The sequence below is a fragment of the Bos mutus genome, chromosome 3 (genome assembly GCF_027580195.1).
Source record: "Bos mutus isolate GX-2022 chromosome 3, NWIPB_WYAK_1.1, whole genome shotgun sequence".
Classification (NCBI taxonomy): Eukaryota; Metazoa; Chordata; class Mammalia; order Artiodactyla; family Bovidae; genus Bos; species Bos mutus.
In genome coordinates this window covers 102,202,075-102,224,055 of record NC_091619.1, presented here as the reverse complement: position 1 = coordinate 102,224,055, position 21,981 = coordinate 102,202,075, and the positions used below count along the sequence as shown (strand labels likewise).

At 38.1% G+C, this 21,981-nt stretch overlaps 1 protein-coding gene across 6 annotated transcripts in view; it reads left to right on the top strand.

Moving 5' to 3' along the window:
- The window catches only part of FOXJ3 (forkhead box J3), a 125,843-nt gene that overhangs the window by 40,965 nt on the left and 62,897 nt on the right, over positions 1–21,981 (top strand). For all 6 annotated transcript variants that reach the window (XM_070368262.1, XM_070368264.1, XM_070368267.1 and 3 more), the window contains 2 exons: positions 5,363–5,687; positions 18,009–18,083. In XM_070368262.1, coding sequence (XP_070224363.1) covers positions 5,363–5,687; positions 18,009–18,083 — 400 coding nt within the window. The remainder of the gene's footprint in view (positions 1–5,362; positions 5,688–18,008; positions 18,084–21,981) is intronic.

Here is a 21,981-nt window from a genome sequence, read left to right as displayed (position 1 = left end):
TTCTTAATGTTTACCTCATCCTCTCCTCTAAGAGAGTGTCTTTTTTTTTTTTCCTATTTTATGTATGTATCATAATTTATTTCTATTGAATATCTAGGTTATTTTCAGTTTTACTATTATAAATATTTATTAAAAAATTTTTTTTTTTTAACTTTACAACATTGTTTTGGTCTTATTTTAGGTCCTATTACTTGTATCGCTTCACTTCCGTGTCCCACATTCCATGTTTGTTAGTAGTTGCGTTCACCTGCTGGTAGAGTTCTTTTTATAGTACTTAAACACGTAAAACTTCCCTGGTAGCTCAGCAGTAAAGAATCCGCCTACAGTGCAGGAGATATGGGTTCGATTCCTCACTTGGCATTAAAGGAAATGGCAACGCACTCCAGTATTCTTGCCTGGAAAATACTATGCACAGAGAAGCCTGGCAGACTACAGTCCATGGGGTCGCAACAGTCAGGCATGACTTAGTGACTGAGCAACAGCAAACATATAAAAAGTCTGGAAGGTAGCAGTTCAGGACTAGGATGGCAGCTTCACAGTTGGTTCACCAAAAAATCAGGGACCCAGATCCCTTCTTTCTGCTCCATGCCTTCAGCATATGACTTCCATTTCCATAGATCACTTTATGGCCAAAGATGACTGTTGGCACACTAGCTGTTGTATCCACATTCAGGATAGGGCAAAAGGTGTAATAGTATCCAGAATAAAATTTGGGTTGTAGTCTTAAGGAAGAAGGCCACAACAGGTATTAGGTGGTAGTTAGTGGTCTCTGCCATCGACCTTGCTTCTGATTGCCTTGAGTGCTGAGATGCAGTAACAGGAATTATGTTTTAAAATGTTTAAGTATATATATGTATTTTGACCCCTTGAGATGCATGTGATCAGAATTACTACTGTGGTAATTACAAGGATTTCTTTTAAGTTCCCAGTTGCTCAGTTTTTCACATGATACCAAGTCTTAAGATAAAATGGCAAGTGCTAGGAATGGAGGGGGAACATTCAGGCATATCTAGGTCACAACATCATAATACTCATTACTCTTATTTTCCTTGATGTCTTCCTCTTAGGTCCATTTAGGAAAGCCAACAGTACCTCTACCCATTTCCCACCTTTTCAATCCTATTGAAGTCTTGAACTTTTTCTTTGTAAGCTTTGGTTACTCCTCAGGTATTAGAGAAATTACAGAGGGAAGCCAAGCAACAGGCTGAAGTAGCTAAAATGCGAATTTGTGAGCATATCATTGGCAGTATGTCATTAAGTGAGGTCAGAACCCCTTTCTTCCTCCTGTATGGTGGAGTTGTTAGATCTTGATACTCTTTACCTTTTCATTGTATGCAGAGAAAATTCCTCATGCAACTCCTTTTAAGCAATAGATACCATTATAGATTTAAGAACTTCAGACATAATTTCTTCATGCCTTGCTTTATCCTGCAAGTAACATTATCTTCTTACCTTTACTTCCGTCTCCCCATTTTTCTCTCCTCTTGTAGTAGAACTTTCTGTCTCTGTGTAGTGCTACTTGTCAGTCTGTGCTGAGTCACATTTTTTTCCAGTTCATAAAGGACTTCAGTCCTGTGGTTTTCCTTCCTCATACTGTTGAGTCCTCTTTTCTTTTACCTCTTCCTTTTAGCTTGAAAACATGTTTGATCTTGTTTGTTTGGGGAGGAGCATACCCACCTTCATTGGATAGTCACTATTCTGATCATTTAAGCACCCTTTACCCACTGTATTCATAGGCATTGCAGGAGCAGAAAAGAATCAGAAAGTTCCTTCTTCTAAGGAGCTCATGGCCTCATGAGAGAGTTAAAGATAATTTAATTCTGTGTAAGTTCTGTAATAGAAGTATTTATAATCTGTAGGGGTAAGATCTAGTTCAATTTAGGAGATGGAGAATGAGAAGAGTAGATTGACAAGACTTTCTGGAGGGGGAGGTGGAAAAGGAAGTGAGGATAGAAAGCTTATGATGTAATTGTACATGTGAAAACAGCATGGTTGAGCCAAACTGAGGTTATAATTGCTCTAGAAATTTATCAAGAAGGATTAACAAAAGGCAAATGAAAGCTAATGTAGTTGAAAATGAGGCATTTAGAATTAGTATAATAGGAGAAGAGGAACCATTGAAAGTTTTGGGGCACAGTGGCAGGAAAACATTGCTGACTTCTCTCTTGGAGTATATGCATGGACCCTGGAGGTGCTTAGCAGGGAGGAATCAGAGCCTACAAGGCCAGCTAGGAAGCTTTTGGAATGAGGTGAGGTAATGAGGGCCTGACATTTCTTAACCAGATTTCCATAACCAGATTCCTCAGAGCCTCTCCTGCTGTTTTTAAATCTGCCACCATCTGTTCTCTTATACAAGTGGACTTCTGTCATCACCATTCCATTGAGAGGTTTCTTTCTAAAGTTACTTGATGATCTGGCCAAATCTAATGGTCATTTTTTTGTCTTCTCAGTAGAGAACCACTGCAGCAACCAGCCTAAGCAGCAACAATGGAGACACTTTTTATCTCCCCACCAAGGATATGTAAAATTGAACAAACAGCAAAGAAAACAGAAACCCAGTTTTTCAGATTTTAAATTTAAGAGAGATTTTTATAGTCTACTTCAAATTAGAACTAGTAGACATAAGCACAACAACGGAATACTTTTTACTCATGATGTCTTTGACTAGGCACAAATTCTTTCCAGACTATTTAGATCTTAACTTACTTCAAGTCTTAGCTAAAGTTCTTCTGTTTCTTAAGGCTGCAGCCCATGTTGTCTTCTACTTTTTTCTGAACCATTACAGAACCCATAGCTCTTTTTCAACTCTTTCTTGTATTTGACTTTCCTAATTGGAGTATAGGTTCCTAGAGGATAAAAATTTTATCTTAATTGCTGTGTGTATAAAATTTTACTCTAGAATAATCTTGTATACATGTGTAATCACAAATTCTTATTAAATGTTATAACAGTATTAAGTACCTACTTACTGTATGTTCATGTTTTATTACTGAGATTCTCATAAAGTCAGTGGCACTGGTGGAAGGAAACAGAAGTTAAAGATGATTTTCAATAGGAAGCATCCGCAATATCTGTTATATTCCAGTTTGCAATGTACTTTTACATTATCTTTGAAAATGTATATGACTAGTTGCGTGGGGAATTTGAACAAAACAAAGCTGTTTGGTAGAGACTTAATTGAGACCAATACGATGACAGCCTGGTATAATAGCCAATGCTTGTAGAATAAAATGTGAATGATAATAGCAGCAACTATCAATACTGTTATCACCACCACCAAGAGCTAATATTTATTGCCTGTTTATTGTTTGCCAGTCACTGTACTTTATGTCAGCGAGAGGTAGATACTATTATTCTAATATTACAAGTAAGTATGGTAGAAAAACTGCTAGACTGGGCATCAGGAGCTCTGAGCTCTGGTTTTAGTTCTGCTGTTAACTATTTGTATGAATTTGTTTTTCATCTTTAGATTGAAGCGATTGTTCTCTGATCTCTAGGGTACTTTGCCTACTCTTTGACATTCTGTGATCTCTAAATTATCTTGGCTTCTTATTCCACAAGTTTCTATAACTTATTTCATTCTGGAAACAGACGTTTCTGGCTGAGATTGTAGAACAGGAGGGTGAGGTTTTTTTTTTTAGATCTCTGAAGGTGCTGTATAGAGGAATTTAAAGTTCAGGTTTCAGAGGAATGCATACTGTAGAGATGGGAAGGGAGAATGAAAAATGTAAAACTGTTAATCAGAATATAAGAAAAAGAATATCTGGTAATGCAGATAGAATCCTCATGGCTGTCTCTTGATTGCTTGATCTTGTTTACTTTATGGTTCATTAGTACCTTCCCTAGATACTCCTAGAGCAATATTATTAACTAACACTTATTGAGTGTTTCTTCCTAGTGTAAGTTACCCATTTAATTTTTAATTCTCAAAGTAGTATTTTAACCATAAGCATTATTATTGTTTCATTTCACAGATGAGATGGGGTTTAGAGATACTAACATTTTCATAGTCTCACAGATAGTAACTGGTAGATTATGTACTTGAATTCTGGTCTACTTGACTCTAGAATCTGTTCTTTATCAGTTCTACATTGCCTTCCAGAAGTTCAGATCCTAAGCACCAAGTGTAGATTGTTTTTTGCCTGTGGCCATTTGGAATGAAGGGTATATGTGGGATTTTCTTTGCCACAGTTTTTTTCTTTTTACTGAGATATTTTAAGTTTCCTATTTTGTTTTCTTTTTTCCTTTATTTTCATATCAGTTAGAAGTCTTTCATGCCTCTCTGCTTTGTTGTCAGGCTCACTTTTCCTGCTTCTTTGATCCCAGGATAGGAAAGTTTGTAGCCCTTGTTGAAAGTTAGCCATGCTAGTGTGAAGTGTCAAGCTTTGTTTTATTTTATCTTTCATTCTTAGGGCAGCTTCCTTCTCTCTCCAGAATATGTGTTAACCTGGCAGGTGTTGTTTTTTCTTTCTTTGAGTGGTAATGGTTTGAAATTTTTCGGCCTTGGAGAGAGAGAGATTACAGAATCCAGATTACTGGATGTTTTTGTAAGCCTGTCCTTGAGTTTTTAATGCTTCTTTTCCTGCTTTTCATTTATGTGACTTTATCTCTTATATCCTATACTCCCAGATCTTAGTTTTTTAAAGCTTGTTCTTTGACTTTTTTTTTTTTAAACCGCATGGTGCTGCCTATTCTCCATTTCTGTATTTCATCTGTGTCCTTGAGTTTGCATTCCTCTTTTCGGTCAACTCCCCCAGCTAGCTTGTCTCCTTGCTATTCTTGTCTACCCTGCTTTACTCTTCCTACCTCCCACCTGCTCAGCTATACCTTCTTTCCTCCATGTAAATTCCTGTGCCTATTTCTCAGTTACTTCTCTGACCTCTTGCCTACACTTTACTTTTGGTATTCTTTTGTATGGTTTCCCTAAAATTTATGTAAAAGAAATGCCAGATATGTAGTCTTAAGTTTTAAAAGGGCCTGTGGTGTTGGTGAGTAAAGAGCTGGACTGCAGACAGATTTTTTTTTTTTTCACACTGTGATCCTGTCTATCTGTTCAAAGTGACAGATAGTTGTTTTAAGAAAACTGACATAAAAATTTTTACACTTTGTATGTTTGCATTGTTCTGTCTCTTGTATAGTTTCAAACCAAATTTGTTGTTTTAGAGAGGAAGAAATTAAGAAAAAAAATTGGAAATGTAATCCCTTAAATATTTGGTTTGGTCATTAATATACTCAATCTTTTTCCTCCAGATTTAACTCAGGCTTTCCCTCACTTTGGAAGTCCTAGATTTGTGAATATTGGATATTTTGAGAAGCAGGGGTTCTTTCCTTGATATTGACTAAGGAGTCTATTTACCTTCAGGATGACATCTGAACTGGAGAGCAGCCTAACATCTATGGACTGGTTACCACAGCTCACCATGAGAGCAGCCATCCAAAAATCTGATGCTGCACAAAATGCACATGGAACCGGAATTTCCAAGAAGAACGCACTCCTTGACCCAAATACAACCCTGGACCAGGAAGAAGTCCAACAGCACAAAGATGGGAAACCTCCATACAGCTATGCCAGCCTCATTACATTTGCAATCAATAGCTCACCCAAAAAGAAAATGACTCTGAGTGAGATCTACCAGTGGATTTGTGATAACTTCCCATATTATAGAGAGGCTGGCAGTGGTTGGAAGGTAAGGATTTTATTTAAGTTTTTATTTTTATACTGTGAACAAGAACAATATTGGCTTCTACTGAAGGTAAAGCTTTGTGGAGGTTTATGTAATTAAAGGTGAAATTCTGATTACTAGTCATTTTTAGGATGTAAAAGAAATGTTTTTAGTTTGATGAATAACTATTTTTGGTGGAATATTAATTTGTTAGAACTTTATTGCAAGAGCATAGCATGAAGTGGGAGTAGAGATAAAGTAGCATTCACTGGAAAACCATACCCACAGTTCAGGTAAGTTGAGAGTCTAAGGTTCGAAAAAACCAACATAGTATTGCAACTAGTATTGTTTTCACGACCCAAGATTTTTAAAAAACCTTTATTTTGAAAGAATTCTAGATTTACAGAAGAGTTACATAAGTAGTACAAAGCATTCCTGTATATCCTTCAGCCAGTTCCTCCATGGTAACACCTTATATAACTAACCATTAACAAAACTAAGAAATAATATTTTTGACTTAGCAGTACTGTTAGCTTCTAAGTACATTACAGACTTTATTCAGATTTCACCAATTTTTCCACTTATGTCTTTTTATGTTCCAGGATTCATTTCAGGATCTAATCTAGGATCCCACATTGCATTTTGTTGTCATTGTCATGTCTCCTTAGGCTTCTTCAATCTGTAACTGTTCCTCATCTTTTTTTGCCTATAATGATCTTGACACTTTTGAAGAATACTTGACACTTTTGAAAAGTACTTGTCTGGTATTTTGTAGAATGTTCCTTGGTTTGGATATGTCTTATATTTTCTTGATTAGATTGAGGGTAGTGCATTTTGGGGAGGGATAATACAGAAGTGATGTGTCCTTTTCTGTATATCAGTCATATCGGGGTATCTTGACGTCAGTATATCTTATTACTGATAATGTTGACCTTGGTTCTTTGGTTAAGATGGTGTCTGTCAGGTTTCTCCACTACGAAGTTACTATTTATGACTTTGTAAATTGTGTTTTGGGGGAGATACTTTGGCATGCAAGTACCCTGTTTTTTCCTTAAAACTTTATTCATTTCAGCTTTCATTGGTAGATCATTACAGCAGTTTTTGTTTTTTAGCTGTGATTTTCTCTTTTCTTTTATTCCTCCCATATTAATTGGGATTCTTCTGTAAAAAAAAAACTTATCCCTACTTCCCCTTTTGTTTATTTATTCATTCATTCAATCATTATTTGTAACAGTTGGCATCCATGGATATTTATTTTTTGTATTGCTGTTATTTGTTCTTCAAATTGGTGCTGCTTTTGCCATTGGGAGCTCTTAACAAGTTGGCTCCTGTAACTGTTGATATATGGTTCAATTCTTTTGTTTACTTCTTAACTTTGTGACTCCACAAGATGTTCCAGGCTCATCTTATACCTTTCCTGTCCCAGCTCTAGAATCAGCTACCTTTTTAAGAAGTCCTACTTCCTCACCTAAGCTTTTTCAGGAACCTTCAGGGTAGTTACCTGCCTAACTTACGTTATACAATGGATAATTCAACTTTCTTTTGTATCTACACATGTTGCATTCATATTCTTATGTAGGAGTTACCAAGTTGTGTGCTTTGTGGAGGTGTGTGTATTTGTTTATGTGCATGTGGAAGAAGGGGATTTACAGAGGTGCCATCAGCTGGTAGTTACACTTGCTTCTCTTAATCTTTCCTGTCTTAACATCTTTGTCTTTTTTGTTTAAATGTATTTATTAAAGGCATTTACTAAACTACTGTGTACCAATGATGTGCTCTGTACTGTGCCAGATAACCAAGTGCCTTATGGGAAGGGATTTTTTTTTTAATCTCTTCCTCTATTCCATGCCCCAGCATAGTACTTCTGTTTGCTGCTGCTGCTGCTACTAAGTCACTTCAGTCATGTCCGACTCTGTGTGACCCCATAGACGGCAGCCCACCAGGCTCCTCCGTCCCTGGGATTCTCCAGGCAAGAACACTGGAGTGGGTTGCCATTTCCTTCTCCAATGCATGAAAGTGAAAAGTGAAAGTAAAGTCGCTCAGTCATGTCCAACCCAGAGCGACCCCATGGACTGCAGCCTTCCAGGCTCCTCCGTCCATGAGATTTTCCAGGCAGGAGTACTGGAGTGGGGTGCCATTGCCTTCTTCCATACTTCCATTTAGTAAGCCTTAATAAATGCAGTTTGAATGAAAGCCAGTATCCTGGTTCCAGCTTTCTTTCCTAGCTTTATCTTTTGTTAGTTCCCTCTCATATACTCTTTCTTCTTCTATCTAGTCCCACCTATTAGTTTTCCTAGATAAAGATATTTTGATTTCTTGCTTTTTTCTCTTACTTGTCCTTAGACTTTCTCGCCCTTTTTTCTGTTAGCTTTATTCTGTTTATTCTTTAAGCTCATATGTAACCTCTTTTCTCCATGTAGAAGTCATCTTTTGTGTTTCTATATGTTTTATTAATAACTCTATTACCAGGTGGAACCTGTGGCAAAGAACCCGCCTGCCAGTGCAAGAGATACAAGAGACGTGGGTTCGATCCCTGGGTTGGGAAGATCCCCTGGAAGAGGAAATGGCAACCCACTCCAGTATTCTTGCTTGGAAGAGAATGAATCCCATGGACAGAGGAGCCTTGCGGGCTGCAGTCCGTGGGGTCACAAAGAGCTGGACATGACTAAGAGACTTAGCACACAGCACTATTATAGAACTTAGAGTTTTTTGTTCAGAGATCTTATTTCATCTGAGTCCACCTGTGAGTGCCAGATTCGGTCTGTTGTATTTCTGGCTGCTGGCCAGACCAAGTTATGGTCTGAAACTGGTTTAGAAATAGTGATATTTTACCTGGAAGATACATGGTTTGAATGTAATGAAGGAGAAAAATGGGACTAGGTGGAGAAACGATGCTGCTTTTTAGAACTAAAGGATATGCCGAGGAGATTATCTGGTTCAGTTTGTTATATTAGGAAGCCCTTTAGTATTTCCAGGGATTGCTATTTCATAATTATTCTTTTTTAAAAAGTTTTCTTCGACCCAATTTTAGGAGCCTAGAACTTGCCATAATTACTTTTAAGTTTTATTTTTGTAAACATAGAAATGTAATATTTTGAACATTTGAAATGGAGATACATGGAAAGTGATTTATCTTCTCCTTTGCCAAGGTCTTATCTCTCTTTTCATGTTTAAAAGTTCCCATTCATGGTCTTTAGATTTGTTTAACATTGCTTGTGCAATTTTCTGTTCACTATTTCTTCTTCAGGTATGGAGGAGATGGGTTAGGGAAGGTCATGTAGAATTTGTGAAATTAGCTTGTGTTGCATGAAATGAGAGTTGAATAAAGATCCTAAAGCAGTTGTCATCCATCTTTCCAGAAACATAGAGACAGTTAAAGTTACCCAAAGGAGAAAATGTTGCTGTGCTTGCTTAAAAGATTCAAATAGAATTTTAATATTTAGGTGAAGTGAAAGTCACTTAGTTGTGTCCGACTCTGCGACCCCATGGGCTGTACAGTCCCTGGAATTGTCCAGGCCAGAATACTGGAGTGGGTAGCCTTTCCCTTCTCCAGGGGATCTTCCCAACCCAGGGATCAAACCCAGGTCTCCCGCATTGCAGGCGGATTCTTTACCAGCTGAGCCACAAGGGAAGCCCCCAATTTAGGTGAACTCCCTTTCATTTTGTGCCAAGGCATTGAAGGGAGATTACATATTAAAAACAATCCTTTGAATAATCCATGACAGTTCAAAAAACTATATAAGTTTCTATAATTGAATGATTTTATAATCTGAACTAGAAGAAAAGGAATTTAGATTTTCGTGCTATCCACCTTACTGAAGAAAGCTAACCTGTTACTGGAATTTAAGGTAGTAAAAGAAAAATATGAAAGAGTGGTATTGGTATGTGGGGTATATTCTACTTTTCTGAGTGAAGGAAAAAGAAATAAGAGTATATTATGTATTTGCTTATTGTAAAAAGAAATTTAGGAGTAATAAACTAGAAATACAGTAAATATAGTTATCTATAGGTGTGTATAGAACTGAGGTAGAAGAGAGAGAGAACGGAATGAGATTGTGAGTGTACCTTTTTATATAGTTTTGAGTTTTAAAACATCTTAAGTGTTTCACACATTCAAAAACTATATGTAAGGAAATAAAAAAAGGTTTAAAAAAAATCTTAAAACTGAATAAAAGTAGTAATAGTTGTAACTCAGCTAGTAAATAATCTGCCTGCAATGCAGCAGACTGTGGTTCTATATCTGGGTCGGGAAGATACCCTGGTGAAAAGATAGGTTACTGACTCCAGTATTCTTGGGTTTCCCTGGTGGCTCAGACCATAAAGAATCTGCTTGCAGTTTGGGAGACCTGGGTTCGATCTCTGGGTTGGGAAGATCCCCTGAAGGAGAGCTTGGCAATGCATTCTAGTATTTTTGCCTAAAGATCCCCATGGACAGAGGAGCCTGGCAGGCTACAGTCCATGGGATTGCAAAGAGTCAGACACGACTGAGTGACTAAGCACACAGCACATACACACAGTTGTTGTTCAGTCAGTCTTCTGGATTCTCTCTAGACTGAGATGTTTGCTTATTTTCTTAAAATCCATTGTTCCTAGACTTTTGTGGTCATCTCTTCTTGATCCTTGACCTTGATTATTGTGTTCTGGTTTTTGTTGTTGTTGTTTAGTTGCTCACTTGTGTTCAACTCTGCAATCCCATGGACTGCAGCACGCCAGGCTTCCCTGTCCTTCCCTATCTCCTAAAGTTTGCTCAGACTCATCTGTTGAGTTGATGATGCTGTCCAACCATCTCATCCTTTCTCACTTCCTTCTCCTCCTGCCCTCAGTGTTTTCCAGCATCAGGGTCTTTTCTGATGAGTCAGCTCTTTGCATCAGATCGCCAAAATACTGGAACTTCTGCTTCAGTATCAGTCCTTCCAATGAATATTCAGGGTCAGTGTCCTTTAGGATTGAGTGGTTTGATCTCCTTGCAGTTCAAGGGACTCTCAAGAGTCTCCTCCAATTCTCCTTTTAATCCACAGTTCAAAAGCATCAATTCTTCAGTGCCCAGCTTTCTTTACAGTCCAACTTTCATATCCATACATGACTACTGGAAAAACCATAACTCTGACTAGATGGACCCATTTGTCAGCAAAGTAATGTCTCTGCTTTTTAATATGCTGTCTAGGTTGGTCATAGCTTTTCTTCCAAGGAGTAAGCGTCTTTTAATTTCATAGCTGCAGTCACCATCTGCAGTGATTTGGGAGCCCAAGAAAATAAAGTCTGGCACTGTTTCTATTGTTTCCCCATCTATTTGCCATAAAATGATGGAACCGGATTCCATGATCTTAGTTTTTTGCATGTTGACTTTTAAGCCAGCTTTTTCACTCTCCTCTTTCACTTTTATCAAGAGACTCTTTAATTCCTCTTTGCTTTCTGCCTTAAGGGGGTGTCATCTGCCTAACTGAGGTTATTGATATTTCTCCCGGCAATCTTGATTCCAGCTTGTGCTTCATCCAGCCTGGCATTTCTCATACAGTACCCTGCATATAAGTCAGATAAGTAGGGTGACAATAGACACCTTTCTCGTTTGTGACAGGATGACAATATACATACTCCTTTTCCAACTTGGAACCAGTCAATTGGAAGTGATCAAACAGGAAATGGCAAGATGTGAACATCGACGTTTTAGGAATCAGCGAACTAAAATGGACAGGAATGGGCAAATTTAATTCAGGTGACCATTGTATCTACTATTGTGGGCAAGAATCCCTTAGAAGAAATGGAGTAGCCCTCATAGTCAACAAAAGAGTCTGAAATGCAGTACTTGGGTGCAATCTCAAAAATGACAGAATGATCTCTGTTCGTTTCCAAGGCAAACCATTCAGTATCATGGTAATCCAAGTCTATGCCCAACCACTAATGCTGAAGAACCTGAAGTTGAACGGTTCTGAAGACCTAGAGGACCTTCTAGAACTAACACCCCCAAAAGATGTCCTTTTCATTATAGGGGACTGGAATGCAAAAGTAGGAAGTCAAGAAACACCTGGAGTAACAGGCAAGTTTGCCCTTGGAGCACAAAGTGAAGCAGGGCAAAGGCTAATAGAGTTTTGCCAAGAGAACGCACTGGTCATAACAGACACCCTCTTGCAACAACACAAGAGAAGACTCTACACATGAACATCACCAGATGGTCAATACCGAAATCAGATTGATTATAATCTTTGCAGCTGAAGATGGAGAAGCTATATACAGTCAACAGAAACAAGATTGGGAGCTGACTGTGGCTCAGATCATGAACTCCTTATTGGAAAATTCAGACTTAAATGAAGAAAGTAGAGAAAACCACTAGCCCATTCACTTAGAACCTAAATTAAATCTCTTACGATTATACAGTGGAAGTGACAAACAGATTCAAGGGATTAGATCTGATGGACAGAGTGTCTGAAGAACTATGGACAGAGGTTAAAGACATTGTACAGGAGGCAGTGATCAAGACCATCCCCATGAAAAAGAAGTGCAAAAAGGCAAAATGGTTGTCTGAGGATGTCTTAAAAATAGTTGAGAAAAGAAGAGAAGATAAAGGCAAAGGAGAAAAGGAAAGATATAAGCATCTGAATGCAGAATTCCAAAGAATAGCAAGGAGAGATAAGAAAGCCTTCCTCAGTAATCAGTGTGCGTCGTGGGATAGAACAAATGACTACAGATATTCGTATTTTGGGAGTCCCAGCTCTCACTGTGGGAGAAGAGAAATATATGTGGGAACATGGTGATTGATGGAATTAGAGATGCCAGATTAAACTCAAGTTGAAAATAAAAATCAGTAAGAGTGCTTTTAAAATTCAGATTTCTGGGTCACAAGTCCAGAGATTTTAAATTAGTCATCTTAGAGCCTAGTAATCTGCATTAATATTCATCTCAACTGATTCTAGGGTAAGTAGGCTGTACTTTTGAGAAGCTGCCTTTGAAGATGTGGTTTCCAAGGCCAAGCAGTTTGCCTTTAACAGTTATTTTAGTTCAGTTCAGTCGCTCAGTTGTGTCCGACTCTTTGCAGCTTCATGGACTGCAGCATGCCAGGCTTCCCTGTCCGTTACCAACTCCTGGAGGATGATGCCATCCAACCATCTCATCTTCTGTCATCCCCTTCTCCTTCTCCCTTCAGTCTTTCTGAGCATCAGGGTCTTTTCCAATGAGTCGGCTCTTCACATCAGGTGGCCAAAGTATCGGAGCTTCAGTTTCAGCATCAGTCCTTCCAGTGAATATTCTGGTTTGATTTTCTTTAGGGTTGACTGGTTTGATCTGCTTGCTGTCCAAAGAACTCTAAAGAGTCTTCTCCAGCACTCCAGTTCAAAAGCATCAGTTCTTAAGTGCTCAGGTTTCTGTGGTCTAACTCTCACATCCATACATGACTACTGGAAAAAAAAAATCCATCAGTTATTTAACCTGGGCCATTTTTCTCCACCTTTAACTTGGCCATCCTGATTATGTCTGCCTCTACTCTTTGAGCTTTTTTCCTTAGGGTTGTTAGATGTAGTGTGTCTCCAAGTTGTGAGGTCTGAAGTAATCTCTTTTCTCTGTTGTGTACTGTAAATACATGTCATGGCTCTCATAGCTCTCTGGGTGTTTTTATTTTCTGAATATGCTCTTGGTATTTTTCCAGAAGATTCATGATTACCATATGAAAAGCATTATATTCCATTTTCTGAATTGGTAGAAAAGATCCTTACTTAGGAGGAAGAGCATTAAACAATCATTGCGTAATGTGAAATGTACATTTTGCCTGACCTAATCATCTATGAAAGTCAGAAAAGATTTCCTTAAGGAACTAACATTTAAACTAAGAATGAATTGGAGATTGAGTAGACTCAGGTGAAGGGAGTGAAGGAAGGCTGGAGGCCGTAACTTTTGCAGGAGACGGAAAGCCTACAGGTGAGAGAGAACATTGGAGAGGATGAGGGTAGAGTACAGACAGTATAGACTTACAGATAGCAGGTTAGGGTGAGGTCATGAAGACGCTTCTGGAGGCTTTAGGATTTTAGATTTTACCCTAAGTGCAATGAGAATTTACTGAAAGATTTTAATTGAAGCGGTAAAGTCAGATTTGCCTTGTGAGGAGGTAACTGCCTGCTGGGTGGAGAATACTGGAGAGGGGTAAAGAGAGGACTGCAAGGAGATCCAACCAGTCCATTCTGAAGGAGATCAGCCCTGGGATTTCTTTGGAGGGAATGATGCTAAAGCTGAAACTCCAGTACTTTGGCCACCTCATGTGAAGAGTTGACTCATTAGAAAAGACTCTGATGCTGGGAGGGTTTGGGGGCAGGAGGAGAAGGGGACGACAGAGGATGAGATGGCTGGGTGGCATCACTGACTCAATGGACGTGAGTCTGAGTGAACTCCGGGAGTTGGTGATTGACAGGGAGGCCTGGCATGCTGTGATTCATGGGGTCGCAAAGAGTCGGACACGACTGAGTGACTGAACTGAACTGAAATGAAAGAGAGGAACGAAGCTATTGTACTAGTTTTTGGTGCGACTGGTGTCCTAGACTGAGATGGTAACAGAAGAGATGGAATAAAGAAGGTAAATTGAAGGCAGACTTAAAAAATTTGGTGATGGATTTGTTTTAGATGGTAAGGAGGAGGGAGGAGTTAAGGAGGCTTGACAGGTGTCTGATTGGAGCAGTTATATGAATAAGCAGAGAAGAGGAAACTAAAGGAAGACCACATTGGAAATAAAGATTGAGTTTAGTTTTAAACATGTTGGGTTGGAGTTTCTGGCGATGTCTAGTAGATTGTTGAAAATTTATGTTAATTTAGGAGAAAGGTCTGTAACAGATGTTATTGAAGCCATGGCTGTGGATGAGATTGCCTACACAGCAAATGTAGAAATGAAAAAAGAACAGTGGTAGAATCTGGAAGATTTCCAGCTTTTAAGCTTTTTATAGAGGCGGAAGACCCAAGTAGAGATGTGTTCTTACAAAGCCATTTAGAAAACATGACCATTTTGATTTCATCTTGATTTTTTTTTTCCATCTTGAAGTTTTTAGATGGGTAGTTTTTCAGATTAGTTCTTTCTTTCCTTTGTCTTCTTTTGGATTTGGACTGAGTACTTTTTGTGATTTCATTTTATCTTCACTAATATTTTATTAGTTATATCTCTTCCTAAATTTTGTTTTGGGAAGTAATTATTCTAGAACTTACCACCCATATATTTAACTTATCACACTCTACCTTCATTATACTATTTTCTATATGGAGTGAGAACTTTATAAACCTTATACAGTTGATCCTTGAATAGCCCAGGCAGTGCAGGCTGACTCCTCCACAATCGAATGTATAATTTTACAGTTGGTTCTCCATATCTGTGGTTCCACGTCTGCACATTCAACCAACCTTGGATTGTACAGTACTGTAGCGTATTGTGGTGGTGGTTTAGTCACCAAGACATGTCTAACTGTTGCAACTCCATAATTGTGGCTCGCCAGGCTCCTCTGTCCATGTATTTCTCAGGCAAGAATACTCAAGTGGATTGCCATTTTCTTCTTCAGGGGATCTTTCTGACCCAGGGATCAAACCCATGTCTCCTGCATTGCAGGCGGATTCTTTACTTCTGAGCCATCAGGAAAGCCCACTATAGTATGTATTTATTGGAAAAAAGTATGTTTAGTGGACCGGTATAATTCAAACCCATATTGTTCAAGGATCTGCTGTACTTCTGATTCCCCTGAGCCAGCCTTTATGTTGTTACCATGTTTTCCTTTTACATGTTATAAACCTCATAATAAGCTGTTATATTTGCTTTAGACAGTCATCTTTTAAAGGCATTACAAATAAGAAAAAGTGATTTTTGAAAATTTGCCTTCATTTTCACAGGTTCTGGAACTCTTCATTTCTTCTTGTAGTTTCAGGTTTCCATTTGGTATCATACTTCTGCCTGAAGAACTTCCATCTGACATTGCCAGCCAACTGGTGGTACAAAAAGTGAATTTTTTCAGCTTTTGTGTCTTGCAGAGTCTTTATTTTGCCTTCATTTTAGAGAGATATTTTCACTGCATATAGAATTGACTTTTTCTTTTATTATTTTAAAGATGTCGCTTTTTTGTCTTCTAACTTGCACAGTTTTTTGAGACATCTGCTATAATTCTGATGTTTATTTCTCGGTACATAATCTTTTTTTTTTCTCTTGCTTCCTTCAAAATGTTCACTTCATTTTGAATTTCAGCATTTGGGCTATAATGAATATAGGTGTGTGGATTTTTAATTCCTTCTGCTTGATGTTCTCTGAGATTCTTGCATCTGTGATGTGTCCTGCATTATTTTTGGAGGACTCTTGACTGTTACTTCTTCAATTTTTTTCTCTGCCCCATTCCATTTCATTTCTTCTTCTGAGACCCTAATTACATGTATTGTTAAACAACTCTTGGATGACTTTTTTTGTATTTGTGCATGTGTACATGCCCGCATGCATATGTGTTAGTCTGGATAATTTCTACTGATCTAGCCTCAAGATATCTGAGCCTTTCCCTAGTTCTGTCCCATCTACTGATGAATCATCTAGGGAATTTTTTATCTTTGACCATGGTTTTTTGAAACATAATCATGTTACATTTGACCCTTTCTTATAGTTTACGCATCTCTGTTGAAATTCCCCATCTTTTGATGCAGTTGTGCACTTTTTCTGCTTGTTGCTTGAACATATAGTTTTCTAAAAGTGCTTGTCTGATATTTCTGACATCTGTGTCATTTCTCAGTGGGGTTTTTCTGATTACTTTATCTTTTGATAGTGGATTTTTTTTTCCCCCTTCTTTTCCATGTCTCTTGCAACTTTTGACAGTTTTAGCTACATGTGTAGAAGAATGGTTGAGATAGAGGTAAATAGTATTTATAACTGTAAATGGACAGTCATCTTTTTTCACAGGCCATTTGTGTCTGGGTTGAATTACTCTTACCAGAAGTTGAGCTGGATTTGAGTTTCGTTGTTGGTACCTTTACCTTTAGTATGCCACAGACTTTACGTTCTTCCACAGTAGACTCCTGTTACCTTGTGCTTGGAGACAGGCTTGGGTATTGTAGAGTTTTCTCAGTGTTCCTGCTTTCTCTTTAGGTTTTAGTTGTCTCTGCCCACCTTGCTGCAGATGGGGGGCTCCATGCTTCTGCCCCTCCTCTGTCAGTAGATTATTACTTCTCATTCCTGCCAGGCTTGTGCTAGGGTCTAGTGGTTTTGTGTTCTTTTTTTTTCGGTCTTGATCCAGACTTAGTCTTACTCAGGCCCTTGGACCTGTGGGGGAGGGGTGTCCTTTTTCAGTGTTTTTTTGCCCCCTCAGCCAGATCAGTTATCCTTGTTTATCCAGTTAAATTTGAGTGGGAGTTTTGTGCCCCTTTCCAAGCTATAGTCAACCTCCAGCTCAGTGTGGTATATTGGAGTAGAGTCCTGGCCCCAGGGCAGTTTCTGACACTTGTCCCATTGTTGTTGCTGTTACTGTTCAGTCTGTCAGTCATGTCCGACTCTTTGCAAACTCAAGGACTGCAGTATGCCAGGCTTCCCTGTTCTTCACTGTCTCCTGGAAATTTTGGAGCATTTCATTAAGAAGAAATGGCCTGTAGGTATTTTCTTTAATAATTGAGGCATAGTCCTGTTTATTCATGAAAGATTACCTGTTTCACAGCTTCTTCAGGTCTCTGTGTTTTCCTTCTGTCCAAGTTGGTTTTCCTTTCCTGCTGTCATTGAGGAACCTGCATGTTCTTGCTGACTTCTGTAGCCCATGTCTTCCCATGTGGTTTTCTTTCTTACATATCGTAGTGAGAACCTAGTTGGTTTTTATGTGCTGCTCTTGTAATGGAGCACATAAACTTTTTAAACTCATTAAAAAGTGGTAATATATGTGCCTTGTGGATCATTTGAACATGATAGAAAAGTGAAAGGAAGAAAATAATCTTCACTTATAATTCCGTGTAGAATAACTCCTAGCATTTTGCATTCTGCCTTGTTTCTAAGAATAAATAAATTAGCTAATAAATATATACCACAATTAAAATCACAATATGCATATAATTTTTTATTTGGTGTTTAACATTGATCATAGACATCTTCTTGCATCATTAAAAGATCTTACTAAACATTTAAAAAGGGACATTTACTCCTTGTTTGGAGTTTTGTAAGATTCACTGGAACTATCTTTTCCAATAACTATTTCCCTTTGCAGCATTCATAATTTGAAAATCAGATTTAAATTTGAAGCTCATTTAAAAAGCTTATTCCATTTGTAATGATATGTCAGCATATAGAGATATTTAGGTTGCTGATTCTGTTTTTAAAGGGGGTTTTGGTTTTTGGATTCCAATGACCCTATAGCTTTTCTTTTTTAATTTCAGAATTCCATCCGACATAATCTGTCACTGAACAAATGTTTCCTTAAAGTGCCTCGATCCAAGGATGACCCTGGAAAGGTAGGATTCATTTTCTTAAAATAATTGGATTCCTCATTGTATCTGTTGGCATGTTTGAATCTGAGTTATACCTATTATATAAAGAAAAAGAATTGGGATTAAAGCTTCAGGACCTTGTCTAGTTCATTGATAAGATACCTTTGTGAAATAGCAAGTCCTCCGTTACCCTATACTCCCTGTTCTACTTCACCTCGCCTTACCCTATTTTAGTTTGTATGCTTCAAGGAAACAGCAGACAGGAAGAGATTTCTTTTCAAGCAGTAAGAAGCTAGCTAGCTACTGAAGAGTTGGTCTTCTGTTCCAGGTTGCTGTTTCTAATCTAGTTTTTGTTTGGTTATTTTTTTAAGTGTTATGTATTAAATTAAACATGACTTTTGAATTTCTTGTTAGAACCACAATTTATTGTTGCATATAAGAAGTGAATCTGGGTCAAGGGGGAAAGGAGTGAATCTATATGTAATTGACTAGTGGAAGTAATTCTTACCCTGAAGTAAAATTTTTCTCTGTTTTATCCTTGTTTTCTTGGTTCTCGTTTTTTCCTCTTCATTCCATTTATCTTCTGCCATTGTTGCATTTTTAATATTTTATCTGCAGAAACTTTCTTTTTTTGAGTTTCAAACTGTATCAACTGAATTGTGGCCTGAACTTGGTACTAGTTGTTTGGTTTCTGAAGCTCAGAGTACTTGCTTGCACCATTTTTCGTTGTCATGATAAATTGATAGATTAGGACTTTTGAGATAGTCTATCTTTTGGAAACCGCACATTCTTTTTCTGTTGGTTAGACTCTTCGTCACCTTCTTCAGGCTACTGTCACTGAAAGAATTTTTCTAAAATGTAAGCCTGATCATGATATCACCCTGTTTAAAAGCACTCTCCAGTGTCCTGGAGGTGTTTCTTACATCCTTTACTATCTTTTCCTTATCTTCCTTTCTAGCTATGATTTTACCTTACTCAATATCCATTGTGAGGAACTACTTGAAGTTTTCCATACATACCTTTCATATAGTTTTCTCCTATTGCACAAACTCCCTCTACTTGTCTTCATACTCCTTGTCTTTTAAGATTGAGCTGCAACATTACCCTGTGAAGTTTTTTTGTTTTCACGTACTTCAATTGAGTTTGTTGTTCCATCTTTTGAGTTCCTGTTACTTTGTCATCACTATAGTAGCTTCTAACTGATTTCTCTATCCTATGCTATGCTATGCTAAGTCACTTCAGTCGTGTCCGACTCTGTGTGACCCCATAGACAGCAGCCCACCAGGCTCCCCCGTCCCTGGGATTCTCCAGGCAAGAACACTGGAGTGGGTTGCCATTTCCTTCTCCAATACATGAAAGTGAAAGTGAAGTCGCTCAGTCGTGTCCGACTCTCAGCTACCCCATGGACTGCAGCCTACCAGGCTCCTCCGTCCATGGGATTTTCCAGGCAAGAGTACTGGAGTCGGGTGCCATTGCCTTCTCCGTTCTCTATCCTAGGGCTTACTATCTCCAGTATATAGTAGCCAGCCATCTTTCAAAAATGGCCATATGGTCTATGTTTAAAAATCTTCATTGGTTTATTTACTGCCTTTAGGTTAAAGTCTAAATGTGAAGAGGATGGGGATAGTTTGTATATAGTTCAGTTTTTTAGCCCCAGTTGCTTGCACAGTGACTGGTGGCACTGAGGAGACACTCCTGTTGAATGAATGAATATAAAGCTGACCCCTGAACAATGCATGGGTTAGAGGCATTGACCCTCTGCCAAGTATAATTTGTAGTTAGCCCTTGGTATACATGATTTCTGTGAATCCACAGTTCCACATCTCCCAGATTCAACCAACTGCGATTATGTAATATTGTATTTAATATTGAAAAATGTGTGTATAAGTGGACCCGTTCGGTTCAAACCTGTGTTGTTAACCGTATTGTATCCTCTGTTAGACTGTTGACTTCTTGAGGTTAGGACATGGAGAGTTATTCATCTCAACTGTAAAGCAGGCACTCTTAAATAATGTTTTATGGCATCTTCTATGATCTGCCCCATCAAGTTGATTCTCAATAAGATTGAATAAATTATTGTAATAGTCTTGTTTGACACAATTTACTATTTGTGTTCATAACTCTCTAAGGTTGTGAATAAGAATTGGTAAAATTTTTCTTAGCTTTAAAGCAGGCTTATTATAAAAGAAGAGGAATTGTAATTTATATTTGCTTTATTACAATTTCTGATGAGTAATGAGGGTATATGAATCTGACTAAAAGTCTTCTTAATAGAGTTTCAAGATTATCTGTGTTATTAGAGTTCTATGAAGCTAGTAATTGCAATCAGATTTAATTTTTAAATGATATTTAAATCATTAAAAAATAAAAAACCAACACCCATGAAGCTTAACTATATCATGTACTAAATTTTAACCAGTTGGAGATTTGTTTAGTAAATCTTGTGCTGTCAGCTTTTCTTTTGTGCAGAACTTAAAAGCTTTTCTCCACTTTTAATTAAATAATATCATGGGGGTATGGCAGGTGATTAAGTAATACTACATTATTCTTTGCAACTGTTCTTTTTGAATCAGGATTGTCTTACTATTATGCAGCCAAAACAGTACAGAAATTGAATCCTGGTAGGTTAATAAAGTAGAAGGCAATGGCACCCGACTCCAGTACTCTTGCCTGGAAAATCCCATGGATGGAGGAGCCTGGTAGGCTGTAGTCTTTGGGGTCGATAAGAGTCAGACACGACTGAGCAACTTCCCTTTCACTTTTCACTTTCATGCATTGGAGAAGGAAATGGCAACCCACTCCAGTGTTCTTGCCTGGAGAGTCCCAGGGACGGGGGAGCCTGATGGGCTGCCGTCTGTGGGGTTGCACAGAGTCGGACACGACTGAAGCGACTTAGCAGCAGCAGGTTAATAAAAGCTTTTAACTTTTAGCAGTAGTCTTTTTAAAATTTTGTTTTTATCAAATACATCATTTGGAGAAGGAAATGGCAACTCACTCCAGTTTTTTGCCTGGAGAATCCCATGGACAGAGGAACCTGGCAAGCTACAGTCCATGGGGTTGCAAAGAGTAGGACACGATTGAGCAACTAACACACACAAATACATCATTGTTCTTATTGATTTTAGTCATTGTAGTAAAATATACATTTGATATGATAAATATCATACATTTGATAGTGTATTTATACTAATAGTCATTTTTATTTTCAGTCTCAAGGTGAGATTTAAATACCAGTTCTTAATTGATTTCGGTCAGAAGTAAATGTAAATCTCATAAAGTAGATTTATATGAATAAAATCATTTTGGTTTTTAATATCAAAATAAGATTTTTTTTTTAAATAAGTTCTGTTGCTTAAAACAGTTTGGAAAACGTTAAATTTAGCCCATTTTATAGATGAGGAACTAAGGTCCATAAATGAGGAATGACTCACTCAAGTTCAGTGTGGAATTAGAACCCAGGTGTATTGGCTAGACTTACTTGCAAGTCACAGGAACCTATTACAGACTAACTTAAGGGAGAATATATCTGCAGGAGGGACTGAAATGGGAGCCAGATTCTTCAGTTGTATCACTGGGGATGTCTCTTTATATCTGTTAGTTCTACTAGCTTCTCTCATGGCTTCATTTTTAGCCAGATTTGTGGCAGAGATGGCCGTCAGCAGCTTCTGGCACATATTCACTTAGTTCAGTAACCCTTAGCAGTGTTTGGTGCCCACCCCACCAAATCCCTGGAGTACAGCAAACATCTTAGAATGAATGCCCAACAAGGAGACTACAATTGGTTTCTTGGTTCCTACTACTGGTGCCTTTTCCATTCTACCAGTCAGTCTTCCTTGAAAGGGAAGCCAAAATGTTAGTTAAGTTTTGGTACTTATGAATTGTTTTTTTTTTCTTTTTGTATTACAGTGTTTCCTGGCATTTG